Source organism: Trachurus japonicus, unplaced genomic scaffold, assembly GCF_045865225.1.
Source record: "Trachurus japonicus isolate A0001 unplaced genomic scaffold, Traja_1.0 AP029917.1".
Classification (NCBI taxonomy): Eukaryota; Metazoa; Chordata; class Actinopteri; order Carangiformes; family Carangidae; genus Trachurus; species Trachurus japonicus.
In genome coordinates, this window is record NW_028220050.1 from 5,499 (window position 1) to 24,247 (window position 18,749).

Consider the following 18,749-nt stretch of genomic DNA (forward strand, 5'->3'; position numbering starts at 1 on the left):
CACTCAATCTGAACGAGCTGATATCTTCTTGCTTTTTATTGTTGTATAGCCATCTGTTAATCGGCCCTATTTTATGATTGTAGCTTTAACGTCAGCTTCATACGTGTTTCAACTAGAAGATAAAATGTATAACCTCTATATCATGTAAAAGTTCCATTTACTCAAAACAACTGCCCAATGCACAACTTGCTATCACACTTAGAAAACCATACTGCTGTGGGTGATTATTCAGCTATCATTGTGTCCCTTGGGGAGGCACACTTGGGCTACTTGACATGAAGAGGATTTTTTTTTTTTACTATAGAAACTTAAAGGGATAGTTCAACATTTTGGCAAATTGGCCCATTGCCATAATCGCTATAGTCATAGCAGTAGGTTCGTTACCTTTATTTGTCGGTGTAAGCTATTTTTAGAACGGAGGAGCGGAGCGGCAGGCTGCTCAGAGCTACGCTATGGAGGCTAAAGGAATTTCTTGGTTTCCCTCATCAAACTCATCAAATACACAATCCCAAAACTCCAAAACGCTTTCGTGGACAAGTTGTGAGCTGCACAATCACCACGCTATGAGATAATAATGGAACGTTACGAAACGGAGCCGTTTTCGAGGTAAATACAGGGTAAATACAGAGTCTGCTTGCTGAAAAACTGTCCCTGAACGCAACGCGCATCAGCGGTTTTGCATGAAAACAACTCTGTCTGGTAACGTTCTGTTATTATCTCATAGCGTGGTGAATGTGCAGCTCACAACTTGTCCACGACAGCCTTTTGGAGTTGTTGGGTTGTGTATTTGATGAGTTTGAAGAGGAAAACCAAGAAATTCCCTTAGCCTCCGTAGCATAGATAGCCCTGAGCAGCCTGCCGCTCCGCTCCTCCGATCTAAAAATAGCTTACACCGACAATTAAAGGTAACAAACCTACTGCTATGACTATAGCGATTATGGCAATGGGCCAATTTGCCAAAATGTTGAACTATCCCTTTAATAAATAAATATATATATATATATATATATAAATATATATTGATTTTGGCTGCAGGCTATTTCCTTTGCCCCTGGGCCTAGATTTGTGACATCCAATCCTTGAATTAAATTCTGATCTACGGTAATAATAACTTTATAGACAAGTGGAAATTCCAATTTTTAATGAGTTGTAGCCTATCATGTGTTTTTGGTGTTTCATGTATTTTTTTGATTTAAAAAAAGAACACTTGTCCCTTGGGGTCATTTCCACCACACACCACAAAATGTAACTTTAGGGAAGGTTTTTTTTGTGATCTGTACACTTGCAATAACGATAACTGTCATTGTTAGCAGAGCACATGGCTGTAGAGCACAATTGGTCCTGGTCAATGATGGTATGGCTTGTGTAATGATATTTATAAGGCGTAGCAATAGGCCTAATTCTGCAGCAACGTTTTTAATGAACATCTCTAAGAGATAATGTTTTATATTTTTCTCTATATCAACCTCTCTCTCTCTAACCATGTTTCTACGTCCCACTTTTTAATCGAATTATCTCAAGATTCCCGAGATAAACCCCTGTTTTATTGTGATTTATTAAGGTTTCTATTTTAAATTTTTTTTATAATTGTTGTTGTTATCAATACTCATTTGTAGTGGTCTCCAGTCAAATAATGAGGCATTTTAGTTACAGTGTACATCGTTGCTCACAGACATCAACATCATAAAAGCTATAATCACAACAAAAAAAACAAGTCAGCAAATGTGTATAAATCACAAAAACAATCAACTATCACGAAACCAAGTAACTGTGAACTGTAATCAAAAACATAATATTGTAAGTAAACATAACAAATCAGTATTTACATGTAATCACTGATACTGCAGCCCAGCATATTCATGTACTGTCAATAGATTGAGAAGTTACTAATGATTTCTATATAAAACATAAGAAAGTGCAACAAACAATAGGCTACCTTGTTGCCATTTCTCAGGGTGCTCACATTAAAGAGGTTACAAAATGACAGTAACAAAGTATGACACTGTTTTGTCAGTGTCAAGAGGAAGATGAAGAAGAAAATGGAGAAGGAGAACAAAAACAAAAATAATAAATTTTAGATAAAAACATATGGCTTTTATTTACACTGATTCAAATTATTAAAATTAAATGTAGATTTAATGATAGGGTAGTGATACAGATTTCCCAAAACATGCATCAGTAATTTAACTGTTAATCCTGATAAGTTTTACTCTCTTCCTCTGTACAACAACTTTTTAGAGAGTTTGGCAAAAGTAGATTACTGTAGAAAGACGGTCCGCCGGCCTACAAGTCGGAGGTTCAGCCAATCACAGGAGGGGGGCCTCACAGTCACTTTGCATACAGCTTACATAAAGCCAGTCGCCTCCTTCCCGTCAGCATTGTGGTTTCTACGATCCTCTGATCAACATGCCTGAACCCGCAAAGTCCGCGCCCAAGAAGGGCTCCAAGAAAGCCGTCACTAAGACCGCCGGGAAGGGCGGCAAGAAGAGGAGAAAGACCAGGAAGGAGAGCTACGCCATCTACGTGTACAAGGTGCTCAAGCAGGTCCACCCCGACACCGGCATCTCGTCCAAGGCCATGAGCATCATGAACTCGTTTGTCTCCGACATCTTCGAGCGCATCGCCGCCGAGGCCTCTCGTCTGGCTCACTACAACAAGCGCTCCACCATCACCTCCAGGGAGATCCAGACCGCCGTCAGGCTGCTGCTGCCCGGGGAGCTGGCCAAGCACGCCGTGTCCGAGGGCACCAAGGCCGTCACCAAGTACACCAGCTCCAAGTAAACACCTCTGCTGTTTACACCCGACCCAAAGGCTCTTTTCAGAGCCACACACACAATCTACAAGTGCAAACTATCCTTGTAATTAATAACAAACATTTTCTGACGAGTTGCATCCAAGTGTGCATCAATAAAACTATAAAATGCGACAATTGGCATCAGTTGGTGTCACTAGTGTAATGTAGTTGTCACCAGAGCAACAATGTAGCCAATGAATATTTCAGCCTTGGAAAAAAAAATGTGGAGAGTTTCTGTTCTGCATCTACAAGTGCAAACTTCAATCCTACAAAAATGAATCTTGCCACACAATTTGCTGTTAAATAGCCAAAAGGTAACAAACTATAAAGTGTAAAATTATCAACTCTATTGAGTCATGCAACACATTACCATTTTGTTGCCAAAAGGTTAAATACATGAGCTGAAGGTTGACATGGACACAAATGAACAATCAATGCTGATAACCATTTTTTTTAAAAAATGGTTATGGTTTAAAAAACTGATGAAGATGGAAGGTTTATGCCAGTGAAATATCTGGCTCTCCATGTAAATGGATAATCTGATCAAAGTAGCTTCTGACCTTCATCCACTGGCTCCTGGTTTTTGGTGGTGGAAGGGGCACAAAGTTAACCGTTGCTGTTACGTGATGGTCCTGCTGTAGCCGATTCTCTCATAAATCGCAACAAAGTTGATCTGCAAAACTTCACTGCATGTCACAGTGAATTTATTCTCATTAATTGCTTGATGCATGTACACACATTTTAATAAGATCACTTTATTTTACGTCCATGTAAACAGTGAAGATGGAATTTCCGATCAGAATGATTATAATCAGATTGTAGAGAAAATGTAGGCCTACATGTAAACATGACTAGTGTGTTCAAAGAAAGTAGCCCACTTAATGAGTAAAACACCAAGATGATAAAGAAAGTGGTCAGTGTGATTGCATCTGTTTTGTCAAATATACTGAGAATGGCTGGTCTTTAAACATAATCAATTCTTATTTTAGATGCAATGTCCAAATTAGCGTCACTGTTGTATTTGTTACAATTAAAATGTGGCCTTCTTCTGCAGTCTACCTGAAGATGTTGTGTTGAGATGATCTGTTGAGCTGCCTCTACCATTTGATGCAGATCCTTAAACTCAGTATAGCAAAACAATACAGAAGGTAAGGATGCTCTGGTGCTGTCGGAGTTGGAATGAGTTGGGCCTTTTTCACTTTTCTTAAGTAGAAGAACCTCTGTCGACTCGTTAACCAGGTTTAAGGTGTTTGATATGCATTGATTTCACACTGTCCACACAATCCACTGCCTCCCCATTCATATTGAAGGGAGGTGTCCTCCCTTGGTAATTCTGAAGTTACTGATTACCTCTTTTGTCTTTGAGGTGGTAAAGACCAGGGTGGTGTCCCTACACCACCCAGCCATCCACCTCCTGTACGATGTCTCAACATTGCCTCAGAATAGTGAATGTTGAGACATCATACACCAACAATGTAGGCTACTTGCCTCATGTTACGCCAAACATGAGGTGCCATGAAATGAAGCTGACTTTAGAAACCAGCTGTGAAGCGCAAATGTATGCAAATAGCCTTTAATAACATGCACAACTAAGTAACATCACAAGGAAAATGTGCATTTATATAACAAATAGAATGTACTTACATGAGTGAAATAAAGAGGTGAAATAAAGTATTTAAAGCAAAAGTTGTTTGATAGGCATATCACTGAGACTTTTTAAAGGCCGTGGTAGAATCTGGGTGTGATTATTTTTTAAATAATGGGGAAATGCATTATTAATCTTATGATTCAGCTAACAGTATTTACCTTTTCTTTCTCTGGCATGTTTTCAGATTAATAAACAGAGTTATTTCTTTTAGTTAAAACAGTTATAATTCAACACAGTGTCACTGCTCGCTCTAGATACAGTAGCTGTTGAACTGACCAACATCATACATCATTCTGAATCTTCACAGCAAAAACACTCAGATTTAACATGTAAAATGCTGAAAGGGAGACATAAATTAATTGATTTTATTTTAAGTACAAACATTTTGGTGTCTTTCATGTATTTTTCCAATTTAAACTATTGTCAGCATTTATCTGAGGTGATAGGAAATCTGGACACTCAGTCCTTTGTTTTGGCTGACACACATTCCTAGTGTGTTTGCTGTTAGAAGAATAAGTTGTTTTTCTTACAAACTGATCATCAGCAGCTGGTAGTTTTTAATCAGGATCTCTAAATAAACATGTTGACGAGCTAGAAAACTAGTTTCGGTGCAATTGTGGTGCATTTTATATGGTTTTAGAAGATATAAAAGTGGGGAAAGTCATTGAGCAGCGGTGCCCGACACGATGATCAGCTGAGGTTTAGAGGCTCCACAAACAAAACCCAGAGACAATCAGAGCTACTCGTGACTTGAATATGAAGAGAATAAAGTCCGCTATCGGCTCAGTTCATTAGCAGACTTTAGTAACTTTCTTACATTGATTTTTGAGCCTTTTTTGTGCGACGAGAAAACACAAAGTGTCCCTGTGTCGAGGCTGCACAGAGGAGCCACGGCTGGACTGAGTCTCCACGGTTCTCATGGTGTGTTTAAGTACCGCCTCCTGCTCCGGGATTTCCAACAGTCCGCTCACTCAGAGTTGTCAGTCGTGTTAGACAGAGAACAAGAAGAAACAATGGCAGAAGTTGCTCCAGCTCCAGCCGCCGCCCCGGCTAAAGCGGCCAAGAAGAAGGCCGTCAGGCCAAAGAAAGTCGGTCCCAGCGTCAGCGAGCTCATCGTGAAGGCTGTCGGTGCCTCCAAGGAGCGGACCGGCGTGTCCGCTGCTGCCCTGAAGAAAGCTCTGGCCGCCGGAGGCTACGATGTGGAGAAGAACAAGTCCCGCGTCAAAATCGCTCTCAAGAGCCTGGTGACCAAGGGCACTCTGGTCCAGACCAAGGGAACCGGAGCGTCCGGCTCCTTCAAGATGAACAAGAAGGCCGAGCCCAAAGCCAAGAAGCCCGCAGCCAAGAAGGCCGCTCCTAAAGCCAAGAAGCCCGCAGCGAAGAAACCCGCAGCGGCCAAGAAGCCCAAGAAGGCGGTGGCAGCCAAGAAGCCAGCGGCTAAGAAGTCCCCCAAGAAGGCCAAGAAGCCAGCAGCTGCTCCCAAGAAAGCAGCTAAGAGCCCCAAGAAGGCAACCAAGAGCCCCAAGAAGGTGGTCAAGAAGGCCCCTGCTGCCAAGAAGTCCCCCGCTAAGAAGGTGGCCAAGCCTAAGGTCAAGAAGGCAGCACCCAAGAAGAAGTGAGCTGTTCCTCAGACACCTAAAAATAATATCAAACGGCTCTTTTAAGAGCCACACACATTTCTCTAAGAGCTGATTCCTCTACTGACAATTGTCTTTATTTTCTTTTAATTTAAATCCCCAATGGGTCAATAAACTTTCATGAATACACCACAAGATTAGAGCTAGAACCTAGAAACAACTTCGCTATGGCAGATTAAGGCAAAGTAAACTACTGGGTAGTTAAAATTGAACATGGGAACTAGATCAGATGTCAAACTACATGTTTAGGGCTGGAAATTTACTTGAATGAAGAAGCCACACTACATTGCTCCAAATTAAATGCTGTTTTTAGTTTTTCCTAAATATTCAATACAACGACAGTCAATAGGAAATGTTTTTGTTCCTCAACAATATTATTAACAATCCATCTGGATTTTTTTTTTTTTTTTTTTTTGGGGGGGGGGGTGATTATGATGATGGCAACTTTTTTAAAATGTATTTATTTTAAAACAACTACAAATACATTTCCAAATCATTATGCAAAACACTCAGTGTTTTGTAAAGAATTGAAAATGGAAATTTTATGTATTATTCTGCATTTGGATATCAGTTACATATTAACATAGAAGCCCTTATTTGACATCACCTTATAACAACTCTCTCAGCCACTGAACTTGTAAAGGTGTTGTTTTAAAGGTGGGGTGCTAACCATTCATAAACTCCATCCGTTTCCATTATCAAGTGTAGCATGGTATTCATCAGTGAATGAAACAGTTTTAAAGGAGTCTTCATGTATTTCTGAGCCCACTGCTCATTATTTCTCCTTGGGGGAATTGGTTAAGATGGCTGAAATACAGCTTTATGTACAACAGCATGCACCAGCTGCTTTAAATGCTAGGTTGATCATCAGTGGCTTCTTTTCTTTCAATACGATGTATTTGTCTGATAGAAACTTTCCCCATATCCATTCAATATGAACAAACCTGTCGGTGCTCTGTATCACATACAAATTTTTTCACATTTTTTCATGAAATAACTTTTTTTATTTTCTTTTTGCCTATGCATAAAACCTGTGACTTGCTTAATAATGTGGTAATTCTTTGATGAGTTCAGGGAAACTAACTGCTAAACCTGTCTGTGAGAGTGATGTCAGTGATCTAAACAAAAAAGAGAAACAGTAGTACAATTGAAAACTTAAATTGAAAAACTAAAAATACATGTTTTGTTTTTTTCACTGAAATCCTATTTGCATAATAATTTGCAGGTTCATATTCAGTCCACACTTCAGGTAGCTATTTGTCCAAAATAGATTTGCTCATTGAAGCTAAAACTCTCTATGGTAAATTAAGAGTTTTTAGATAATTGGACATACAAGTACACTACTGTCCCTTGGCCATTATCATTAGCTATCGCTAAACAAAATATTGTCTTCTATATAAAACTCATTGGACAGTGCCAAGAAAACAAACACGTTGTGAAATTCATTAAAGTAGCCCACACTGCTCTTTCGATATGTCATAAGATGAAACTTGTAATTTCTATTTAAATTAAACTTAGATTGAGCTTCTGTCTAGTTATTATGTCATGATCAAGACTAGAAGAGGCCATAAATCTTACATGATTAGGGAATGAAAATACCATTAGGCTACACTTTATGACAAAACCACAGAGTAATAAATCATTTCCATGTGGAAAAACTTAGTTAACTTAAATAAAGTTTTCACAGGTAAGTCCATAACAATTTCATTTTTTCGTGTAATTTGTGAGACAGTGACTGAACATTGTGTTAATGTGCTTTTGTACAATCAATCACATGACGTGGATCTATTGTGAGGCTCATGGCCCAGAAGTGGAGTAGCCTACATGAATAAAAAAAGTTAATGACAGGGTTTCATTCACTGCTTTATGAATTTAATAATCATTTAAACATGTTGTTAAACCAGCTTCATGTGGCTGCAGGTGAATATTTGTATATGCTCAATGCCTGATGAATGTTCCACATATTTTATACAGCCTACATGCTATGAGCTTAAATTGTAGCTTCCGATAATAAACCACTTCCGTGCTGGTTTCTCACTTTTTATTTCAGTATTCACCTTATTCTCCGGGGCAACCATGGAGTCAATGGAACGCTGTGAGATTGTGTTGGAACTTCCGGTGACGACCGGAAGTCGTATAGTTTTTTTTTTTTTTGGAAGTCGTATAGTACATTAGCGGTAGCTTGATTATTTGAGTCCGTTCTCAGATGTTTCTTGTTGGCAAATCCGGGTTTTTTTCCCCGTTGTTGATTGCAAAAAATGACGAGCATTATAAAGAGGAAGCTACAATCACTGGAAGAAAACGTGTGAGTTTTTATAGCAGTTGAGCATCGACCTCATTCTGTCCCAGTGTGTGTGGAGCTCTGTACGACCTGCACCCACCTCCATCTACTCTAGAGTCTGGTTAAAAGCGTGTCCCCGCTGATTTCAGCCAAGGTGAGCAGCTTGTTTGGAGAGTAGGAGCGAATTAAAAAAAAAACAAAAAAAAAACGCTATCACAGCCCGAAGCAACATTGTTAATGCACATAAGAGGCTGCTTTTAATTTCTGACAGCTGGACATTGCGCTATACTTTTAATTATGAAGCTTTATCCATTTAAACAAAATAAACTAGAGGAACAACTTTCATGTTTAAATTGTGTTTTATAGCCTACTTTTATATATTTTACTGATCGCAATTCAGGCTGGGTGTGCGTATGAAAATATGCTACAGTGTTTCTCTTTTCTTTTCTCTTTTTTGGAGGGGGCGGGGGGGTAGTTTAGGTGACAAAGACATTTTTAACTGTGAAAATAGAGATGTATTCAATATTTGCATTTGGGCAATACTGCTGTAGGCGAAACAAGTTTATTCATGGCCACATTTAAGTTACAGTAGTTGAGGGAGGGTTTTATTTCTAAATCCCTCCGTTTATTTCTTTTACACATTAGCGAGCAGGTTCACAGCGTGAACAGCGTGTCCCGGCCTGACCAGGCTCTGGACACGGAGCAGAGACCCAGGTCCGATAGTGCAAGGCTCTCTCTGAAGCAGCTGAGGCCAGCTTCCCGTCAGTCTTCACAGACAGTCCAGAGTTGAACGAGTTTCTGATCATATAGTTGTCAGTTTGCTCCAGGTGACAGTCGACTCTCACAACAAAAAACCCCCCTCCCTCTCTCAGTAAATAGTTCCGACGTCCATGCTGCAGCTTATATCCAAGTAATATAATAGCCTATATATAAATGAGCTCCTGACGCTCGGCTCAACAGTTGGTAAACAGCAGCGGATCAGCGCGATCTCTCCCTCCGTACTGGTTCTGCCAGCTCCACTTGGATTTCAAAGTAAAAGTCACGCTGTAAATGAGTTAAATTGTGAAACAGCGGCGCTTTTATAGCCGATTTTAGGATTAAACTCTGAATATATGAGCTAAACATCTGTTACCATAAGTTTCCATGGCGATCTAGCTGGGTTGAAAGAGAGAGTACAGGAAAGCCTGGCTTTAGACTCAATAAAAAATATATAATTATAAAATATAACCCACTAAACTCGCTTCGAAGTACACCCCTCAAGTGTTGTCCATGTTGATTTGATTGTCTGTATTGTAATTGTCCCGCAATATACTGCAAATTCAGTCGATTGTTTACATCAGTTTTTACTTCCGCATTTGACCGGAAGTCGTAACACAATCGCGGCCAAACCGGAAGTGGCAAAGTGGGCGGGGCTACATAAGGTGGATAAGCTACTGTGGGCCATAGCGCCAATAGGCCTATAGCAAAACGCAGTCCCTTCTTTTTCTCCCTCTCTCAAGGCTCGCGCACACATTCTGGGGTCCCGCCCCCTGTCGCCAGAACAACCTATTATCATGGTACAATAATGACTAACAGGCTTCTTAGCCTCTAGTAGTATGCCACTTTTATCGATGTAGGAAAACACAAAAGTGAAACAAAATCACAACAAATGAATGACATGTCAGTCTGTTGCAAAAACAAGATAGTGATTATTGCTCTTTTAGGTTTGAGTATGTGGCTCTGAAAAGAGCCTTTGTGTTGGTGGTGTCCAGGAGAAGTTTACTTGGCCTTGGCGGGCTTCTCGGTCTTCTTGGGCAGGAGAACAGCCTGGATGTTGGGCAGCACACCACCCTGAGCGATGGTGACTCCTCCCAGCAGCTTGTTGAGCTCCTCGTCGTTGCGGACGGCCAGCTGCAGGTGACGGGGGATGATCCTGGTCTTCTTGTTGTCGCGGGCAGCGTTTCCAGCCAACTCGAGGATCTCAGCGGTCAGGTACTCGAGCACAGCCGCCAGGTAGACGGGAGCACCAGCCCCCACACGCTGAGCATAGTTTCCTTTGCGGAGCAGCCTGTGGACACGACCCACTGGGAACTGGAGCCCAGCACGGGAGGAGCGGGTCTTTGCCTTTGCTCTGGCCTTTCCCCCGGTCTTTCCTCTTCCACTCATGGTTGATTGTTTTCTTTAGTCTGGGTACAAAGAAATGTGAGGCTCCTCAGCTCAACTGTGTCTTATATGAGCGCAGGAGCGGGACGCTTTGTGCTGGACCAACCAGAGAGAGGCTCCAGCAGCGGCTTCCTGCTCTGGGTTTGTCCGGGCTCTTTCAAAGCTGTTTCCTCCAATGAGCAGCAGAGACTCGGGCGGCGGGTTGGTCCTGTGGGCGGCGCTGAGCTCCAGCTGGAGCCCCTCACCAATCACCAGCCACAGACGTCGAGCAGCGTCACTGTGTCCCAGCCGGTCTCAGGCTTTAAGAGCCGAGTGCCGCGGCGGTTCACCACACTTTTCTCCAGTTTAGAGAAAGACACAGTGAAATGGCAAGAACCAAGCAGACCGCTCGTAAGTCCACCGGAGGCAAAGCCCCCAGGAAGCAGCTGGCCACCAAGGCTGCCCGGAAGAGCGCCCCGGCCACCGGCGGCGTCAAGAAGCCTCACCGTTTACAGGCCCGGTACCGTGGCTCTCCGTGAGGATCCGTCCGTTACCAGAAATCCACCGAGCTGCTCATCCGCAAGCTGCCCTTCCAGCGCCTGGTAAGGGAAATCGCCCAGGACTTCAAGACCGACCTGCGTTTCCAGAGCTCCGCCGTCATGGCTCTGCAGGAGGCCAGCGAGGCTTACCTGGTGGGCCTGTTCGAGGACACCAACCTGTGCGCCATCCACGCCAAGAGGGTCACCATCATGCCCAAAGACATCCAGCTGGCCCGCCGCATCCGTGGAGAGAGAGCTTAAAGAGGCTGCTCCCACTAAAACTACAACGGCTCTTTTAAGAGCCACTTCACTCTAAACTCGAGAGCTTTGTCCTCTGATGTTGGCCAATTTGCACACACCAATGTTTAAATATAAAAGACATAAAAACGGTGTATGTTTATCTACCTACTCTAATTGTTTATCTCATTGATGTTCATTATCGATACATTTAGCTTGCATAACAAATCAGGCAGGAGTGTAATATACAAAAGAACAAAGAGGAAGGAAAGGGTGTGATACTTTGTTGCCGACAGTGTCATTGAGTAACATCGTTGAGCACCCTGTCAGAAATGGCAACGAGGTATCCTGTCTTGTTTTAGGAATCAATCATCGTTTTTTTTTTTATTTCTCAACAGATGCTAACAGTCAAAGTTACTGACTGATTCGTTATGTTTAGCTACTTAGCTATAGGGTGAATATGGGTAAACTGGGACACTTTCTGAAAATCTACCTTCAACATCCTTTTTTTAAAAAGGAATTGCATTTTGACATGTCTGTAAGGATTTTATAGACTAAACTACTAAAACAATCATACATTTGTATTATATATCAAACTAGGTTATGTACTAATTGTAGGACTACTGTTGTCTTTGCATTTAATGAATTACTCTATATTTTATGACAACATTTCAACCTTAAAGTTCATTACCGTAACGTGTCCAGGCTTTTATTTTTTATCTTAAACCCCAAATTATCACAATACATCCTCATAATTTAATATACATATAAATACAAAAAATGGTTGGTGTTATACCCTTTAACTAGCAGTGTTACCATTTTGGGCCAACTATTTGTGAATAACTACTTTCTGGGCCAAACATATGTGTCCGGAGCATGAACAGTTCATTTCCGTAACAGAGATATTTGGCTCCATTAAAATCCCTGTGTTCCAACAAATAAAGTTTTTTTGTCCCATGATGCCTTTTGTGGAAGAGAAGTTGCAAAATGGCTACCAGGTAAGATCATCTTTCAAGTTCTTCCAGTAGATATGTTAAAAACTGTAATTATATACACCCCTTGGCACACTACTACTGTTCATTACCATAACAGGGTATATTAAAAATAGTTTTGTAGATAATAACTTTATATTCTGTGGAAAAGTAACTTTTATAGAGCTTAATGTTAGTGAAAATATTTCTGCCCAGTCATGCTAGCTATGCTAATTATTGCTAGCAACATGGGAACTGCCATTCATTACCGTAACGCTCTGCATTCATTACCGTAACATATGCAAGGCTGTTACGGTAATGAAAGGAAGTGTTACGGTAATGTATTATATATGTATAATCGGGGCTACAGATTTTGTGGTTCGTTTTCTCGGGGTTATACTGTACTGTAGCAGCATTTATTCTCATATCTACTAACTACCTAGCTAGCTGTAGCCATTTTAGCTAATTTAATTCTTTTTTTCTTTAAAAAGTCATAAAAAATTACGGGAATGAGTTACAGACTTACTTTGGTAACACTTTACAATAAGGGTTCCTTAATTAACATGAGTTAGTACATTATTAAGCATTAATTAACAGTTTACAGATCATTATTACGTATAATTTAGGATTAATTAATGTAGCCTATTAGTAAGCAGAACGGTTTACTACTCAAAGTTAGTTAATAAATTATTAAATAATAATAAAAGTTGAATAATGTAATTAGTTATCATTATGTATGCATTACTTAGAATTAATTAACACATTAGTTTATATTAATGCTTAATAATGTATTAACTAATGTTAATTAAGGGACCCTTATTGTAAAGTGTTACAATATTAGAAATATACTTGTATCAAGACTGGCGGTATTCAATAATGTTGTATAACCTTTGTAATTAAGATCAGGAGATGTGGCAAAACAGAGAGCAGCCAGAGAAGCAACAAAGGCCAGGGTGCAGAAGCACAGAGCAAAGGTTAGGTCTGATCCAGACCTTCTTGAGGAATCCAGAAGGAAGGAAAGAGAGAGGTTAGAACTGTGTGTCCTCACAAAGATAGCATTACAAGAATGTGTGTGTGTGTGTGTGGGGCTAGGGAATACATTATGTTGATAAGTATCCTCACAAAGATAGCATTACAAGAATGTGTGTGTGTGGGGCTAGGGAATACACTATGTTGATAAGTATCCTCACAAAGATAGCATTACAAGAATGTGTGTGTGTGGGGCTAGGGAATACACTATGTTGATAAGTGTCCTCACAAAGATAGCATAACAAGGGTGTGTGTGTGGGCGGGAATAGGATTCAGGGGTTGAGGTTTAGGGGTTGATTTGAGATTTGGGAGATAGAAAACATAAAGTTGCAATTCAATTGTAAAAAATGTGTTATTGAAATAAAGAATTATTTGATATTCTGTATTACATGCAGGTATAAGAAGAGAAAAGAGAGGGGACTTTTAAAGTCGATTGGCGAACTCACTGCTAAACAGCAACAAAAACAAAGAGCCAAGTGGAATGAAAATTCTAAAAGGTACAAGAAGAAGAACAAAAGCCTCCAGGCAATTCTTAATGACAGCCCCCCATCTGATGGATCTGAGGACCAACCCCTACAGCCCAGGCCAGTGCTACAGCCAAGGGATGAACAATCCTGTAACAAGGTGTTATAGCTTTTATATCTCAGCACTCACCCATTCACTCACTCACTCACTGCTCTCTCTGTCACTGGCTCACTCACTCACTCACTCACTCACTCACTCACTCACTCACTCACTCACTCACTCACTCACTCACTCACTCACTCACTCACTCACTCTAGTCAGTCAGTCTCTGACTTACTCACTCACACTTTGTCTCACTCACTGTCTCACTCTCTCTTCCAGGAGGACACTCAATCAACCAGAAGAACTCAGACCAGTGACCCAACACAATCACCCCCTGGTCCAACGACATCAACACCTAAAAGAGCAATGTCTGTGAAGAAAAAACTCCAGCTAACTAAAAAACTGAAGATCACACTGACAAAGCTAGAGAAGAAAAACAAGGAGCTCGACAACCTGAGAAAAAAAATAAAAACGTCTTGAAGCAAAGAATTCTGCAAGGCTGCATCAGACACAAAGGAAGCTAGCAGACAGAAGGAAGGTTGCACAGAACAGACGCCACGACATGAGAAGGCAGATCCACACATTCCTTCACAGAGATGACATCACAACCGTGATCAATGGAAAAACTGGAGAAATCAGGAGAAATGGCGCAATCTTTAGGAAGAGATCTCTCACTGACACACTAGAGAATCTCCACATGGTCTTTCTGAGCGAAAATCCCTCTATGAAGATTTCCCGCTCGCAGTTCTGCAAGCATCGTCCATTCTGGATTGTGAGCCCAAAAGTGAAGGATAGGGAGACGTGTGCCTGCAAACTCCATGAAAATTTCACATACAAAGTGAAAAAGCTGCATCAGCTTGGGTTGATAAATTGCAATAAGCCGGCAGACCTGGTCAGCTTAACGGTGTGTGACTTGAGCAACATCGACTGCGCATATAACCGTTGCAAACCCCTGCCGAGACAGCATGTTGCCAGTTGTGATGGACCCAGCCACGAAGAACAACATCGTGAGATGGAACGAGTGAGTGACAAAAACGTCACCATACTCAAAAAAATCCTCTGATGGCACCACAACTGAGGTTGAAGGCAAACACACTGCTCTGGATATTAAAGTGGCCAGCCTACAACAACTGGTGGAGAAAACAACCAATGACCTGCACGTTTCAAGGTGCACCTCTTCAATATAGCACACCAGTTCAGAGAGATCAGGCAGCTGAAAGAGAGATTGGTGGAAGATGAAGTAGTTGTACATTTTGACTACAGTGAAAATTACAACTGTAAGTGGAGCAAAGAAATAAAGGACACACACTTTGGTGGAGGTCACAAACAGGTTACTTTGCATACTGGTGTCCTGTATGTGAGTGAGGGACAGCCGGAAGCCTTTGCCACGGTATCCAGCAGTCTAAAGCACGATGCTGTAGCGACGTGGGCACACCTGGATCCAGTGTGGCAGCATATAAAATCCAGTCACCCCACAGTAAAACATTTCCACCTGGTGTCTGATGGGCCAACTTCCCAATACCGCAACAAGGTTTGTTATGAGCAATAACTTTTGGACTGATATTGATTGGTCAGAATTTTAAAAATCCATCAGTAAAACATGAGACAGACAAAAATACCCTATATACTCACTGTAACTTACTCACTCACTGTCACTCCTGTCTTTTTCTTTCACTCACTCGCTCACTGTCACTCCTGTCTTTTTCTTTCACTCACTCGCTCACTGCCACTCCTGTCTTTTTCTTTCACTCACTCGCTCACTGTCACTCCAGTCTTTTTCTTTCACTCACTCGCTCACTGTCACTCCAGTCTTTTTCTTTCACTCACTCGCTCACTGCCACTCCTGTCTTTTTCTTTCACTCACTCACTCACTCACTCACTCACTCACTCACTGTCACTCCAGTCTTTTTCTTTCACTCACTCGCTCACTGTCACTCCTGTCTTTTTCTTTCACTCACTCGCTCACTGCCACTCCTGTCTTTTTCTTTCACTCACTCACTCACTCACTCGCTCACTGTCACTCCAGTCTTTTTCTTTCACTCACTCGCTCACTGTCACTCCTGTCTTTTTCTTTCACTCACTCGCTCACTGTCACTCCTGTCTTTTTCTTTCACTCACTCGCTCACTGCCACTCCTGTCTTTTTCTTTCACTCACTCGCTCACTGCCACTCCTGTCTTTTTCTTTCACTCACTCACTCACTCACTCGCTCACTGTCACTCCAGTCTTTTTCTTTCACTCACTCGCTCACTGTCACTCCTGTCTTTTTCTTTCACTCACTCGCTCACTGTCACTCCTGTCTTTTTCTTTCACTCACTCGCTCACTGCCACTCCTGTCTTTTTCTTTCACTCACTCACTCACTCACTCACTCACTCACTCACTCACTCACTCACTCACAACATTTAACCCCTCTATCTTTCTCTCTCCCCACCCCCAGGTCTCCTTCTACTTGGCGTCCACAGTGCCTTTTATAAAAGGTTTCAAGTCCGTGACCTGGAATTTTACAGAGGCATCACATGGGAAAGGTGCGCCAGACGGTGTCGGAGGAGCACTGAAAAATCTTGCTGACAGGCTGGTAGCCTATGGAACGGACATACCTGATGCTGAGGCCTTGCTGCACAACCTCTCCGAGCAGAGTTCAGTGAAACTCTTCAAGGTGACTGAAGAGGACATTGAAACATGTGGAGAGTTAGTCCCCCCATCACTTAAGACAGTGCAAGGCACCCTGAAAGTACATCAAGTAAGGTGTCACTCAGTAAACAATCTATTTACGACGATTCCCATTATGTTCACAGAATAAATGTAACGTAATATACTTTTCTGTTTTATTTTAGCTTATCGCAACAGAACCAGGGAAGATCAGAGTGAGGGAGGTGTCATGCTTCTGTAAGCCTGCATGTGACTGCTACACTCCAAAAGAAGTCATTCTCAGAGAAGAGAAGGAAAATGAGGACTCTATTGGAGTTGGGCAATGGGTGTGCTTGTTAAGTATGACGGATGCCTGTATCCTGTACGGTAACACAGGTAGGAATGTGTTGGTGTTAAGTGACGTCAAGGTTTTAAGATTATTACATTGTAATAAGATGTTAATTTCTCTTCACACCATGTCGTGCCACAGCCTTCAGCAGGCCCACGATCACTGGTGGGGCTGGTGTTCCTGACCTGCTTCGGCCACTCCGCGGCGAGTGGCTGTTGCATGGCACGGTACTTCTCTCGCCCAGCAGTAGAAATATGTTATTGTTGTTCTGTAGCACCCCATGGTGGTTTTGTAAATAGAACAACAACATTTATCTTATCCAAGACCGTTGACCCAGAAATGCAAGTGTCAGAGAGCGACAGACATAGAGCACATATCATAAAAGACGCTGTATCTCCTTTTCTAGGACAAAAAGCAGGGATTTTGATAAAAATTGGCCTGTTTAGCTTGAGATTTCTCAGGAACAGAGGCACGTAGAAATAAATGGTTTGTCCCTATTTGAAGCAGAAAGTTTCACCTTACAAACGAGCCATAGTATGTGTCCATAGATTTAACATAGAATATGATGTGGCTCTACAAAAATCGTCAACAATGGTCCTAAATTGCTGGTACCAGGATTAAAACTTTGGAAAACATCGCGGCACTCAATGAGTTAAGCTGCACGACCAGGGTTGGTTGCTTCTTAACGTGGCTTATCCATTCGCCTGAAGCATGATTGTTCATTGCATGAGCTATTGTAGGGCAGCTCACTTTACACTGAGTGTGATTATTTTTTTTGTCTTCTCTAGATCGTAGGTGATGAATTTGAGGTTGAAACAATGGAGTCTGCAGGTGGAAATTGTTTCTACACCCCCGCGACCAGGATCCCAGGGGACAAGGTCTGGTATTTTAAGAAGAACATCTTGGACCTCATCCCTGAACCCATGCCGACCACATCATCAGCCAGGCATTTCAGTGTTGCCCCAGAAATATGGGCAAAACACAAGTAGGGGAGGGTAGAAAGGGGGAGGAGGTTTGGAGGGTTGTTGAAGGTTGTTTATTGATTATTGTATTGTATTAATTATTGTATTGAATTGATTATTTTTACATGTTATTGATAGTGGTTCTGTTATGCATATGTTATACATAACATTCTGTTATGTAATGAATTGAAAATGTTATTGTTGATTGTGGTTACATTAAACGTTCTCTGAATTGCTCTTGATTCATTGTTTTTTTCGTAAAGTCAAGCTTAATTTTTCATTACCCAAGACAATCTAATCATTCAGTAGTTCTAATGTAGCCTTACATAATAAACAGTGAAAAAGATTGGACCATATAGCCTAATTTGTGAATACTAAAAACATGGCTTCTATGTAAAGAATGCTGTGTGAGGTCATTACCGTAACAAAATTTTTCATTACCGTAACAGCTTTTCATTACCGTAACACTTGCTGTATATGTAAATATTTGGATGGGAATGAGTGATAACTTCAAATTTTATTTTTGTACAGGAACTATTTGTCAAGTCTTTTAAGATTACTGAATTGACTTTTTTTTTTTTTTTGTAAAATTTACACTACAAGAAAGATTTAGTGTAAAACATGTAATTTTGTTACGGTAATGAACATAATCACTAAAATTAATGTATCAATAAAAAAAAATTCTGAATGTTTACACTATGTGGCTATTCTGAACTATTAATAGAACATACATGAAAAAAATAAAAGGTCTACTTTTCATACATATTCAGTTATCATCAATTGAAAATGTGTTACGGTAATGAATATATTTGGTCAATGACTCAATAAAACATTCCAAAAATGTATAAAAAAACATGTATTGATCACTCATTTTAATTGAACCAGTTAATTGAGACCCTGCTTGCTACTAATGAGCGAAAAACAGAGCAAAATTGACCCCAAATTGTTTTTGCAAAAGTTAGGACAGTTTCGTGAGAATTACTATGA

The 18,749-nt window shown here is 41.0% G+C and overlaps 2 protein-coding genes and 2 pseudogenes across 3 annotated transcripts; 3 read left to right on the plus strand and 1 right to left on the minus strand.

Moving 5' to 3' along the window:
- Positions 1-2,396: 2,396 nt before the first annotated feature.
- Positions 2,397-2,828, plus strand: LOC146960846 (histone H2B 1/2). Its single transcript, XM_085772007.1, has one exon. It carries the CDS (start codon positions 2,407-2,409, stop codon positions 2,779-2,781), a length of 375 nt encoding a protein of 124 aa, XP_085628133.1. The 5' UTR covers positions 2,397-2,406; the 3' UTR covers positions 2,782-2,828.
- A 2,576-nt stretch (positions 2,829-5,404) lies between these two features.
- LOC146960847 (histone H1 pseudogene) lies at positions 5,405-6,073 on the plus strand (annotated as a pseudogene). Its single transcript, XR_015035353.1, has one exon. The product of XR_015035353.1 is annotated as a histone H1 pseudogene (transcript).
- Positions 6,074-10,081: 4,008 nt separating this feature from the next.
- LOC146960848 (histone H2A) lies at positions 10,082-10,516 on the minus strand. Its single transcript, XM_085772008.1, has one exon. It carries the CDS (start codon positions 10,503-10,505, stop codon positions 10,119-10,121), a length of 387 nt encoding a protein of 128 aa, XP_085628134.1. The 5' UTR covers positions 10,506-10,516; the 3' UTR covers positions 10,082-10,118.
- Positions 10,517-10,867: 351 nt separating this feature from the next.
- LOC146960849 (histone H3-like) lies at positions 10,868-11,313 on the plus strand (annotated as a pseudogene).
- The last annotated feature ends 7,436 nt before the right edge of the window (positions 11,314-18,749 follow it).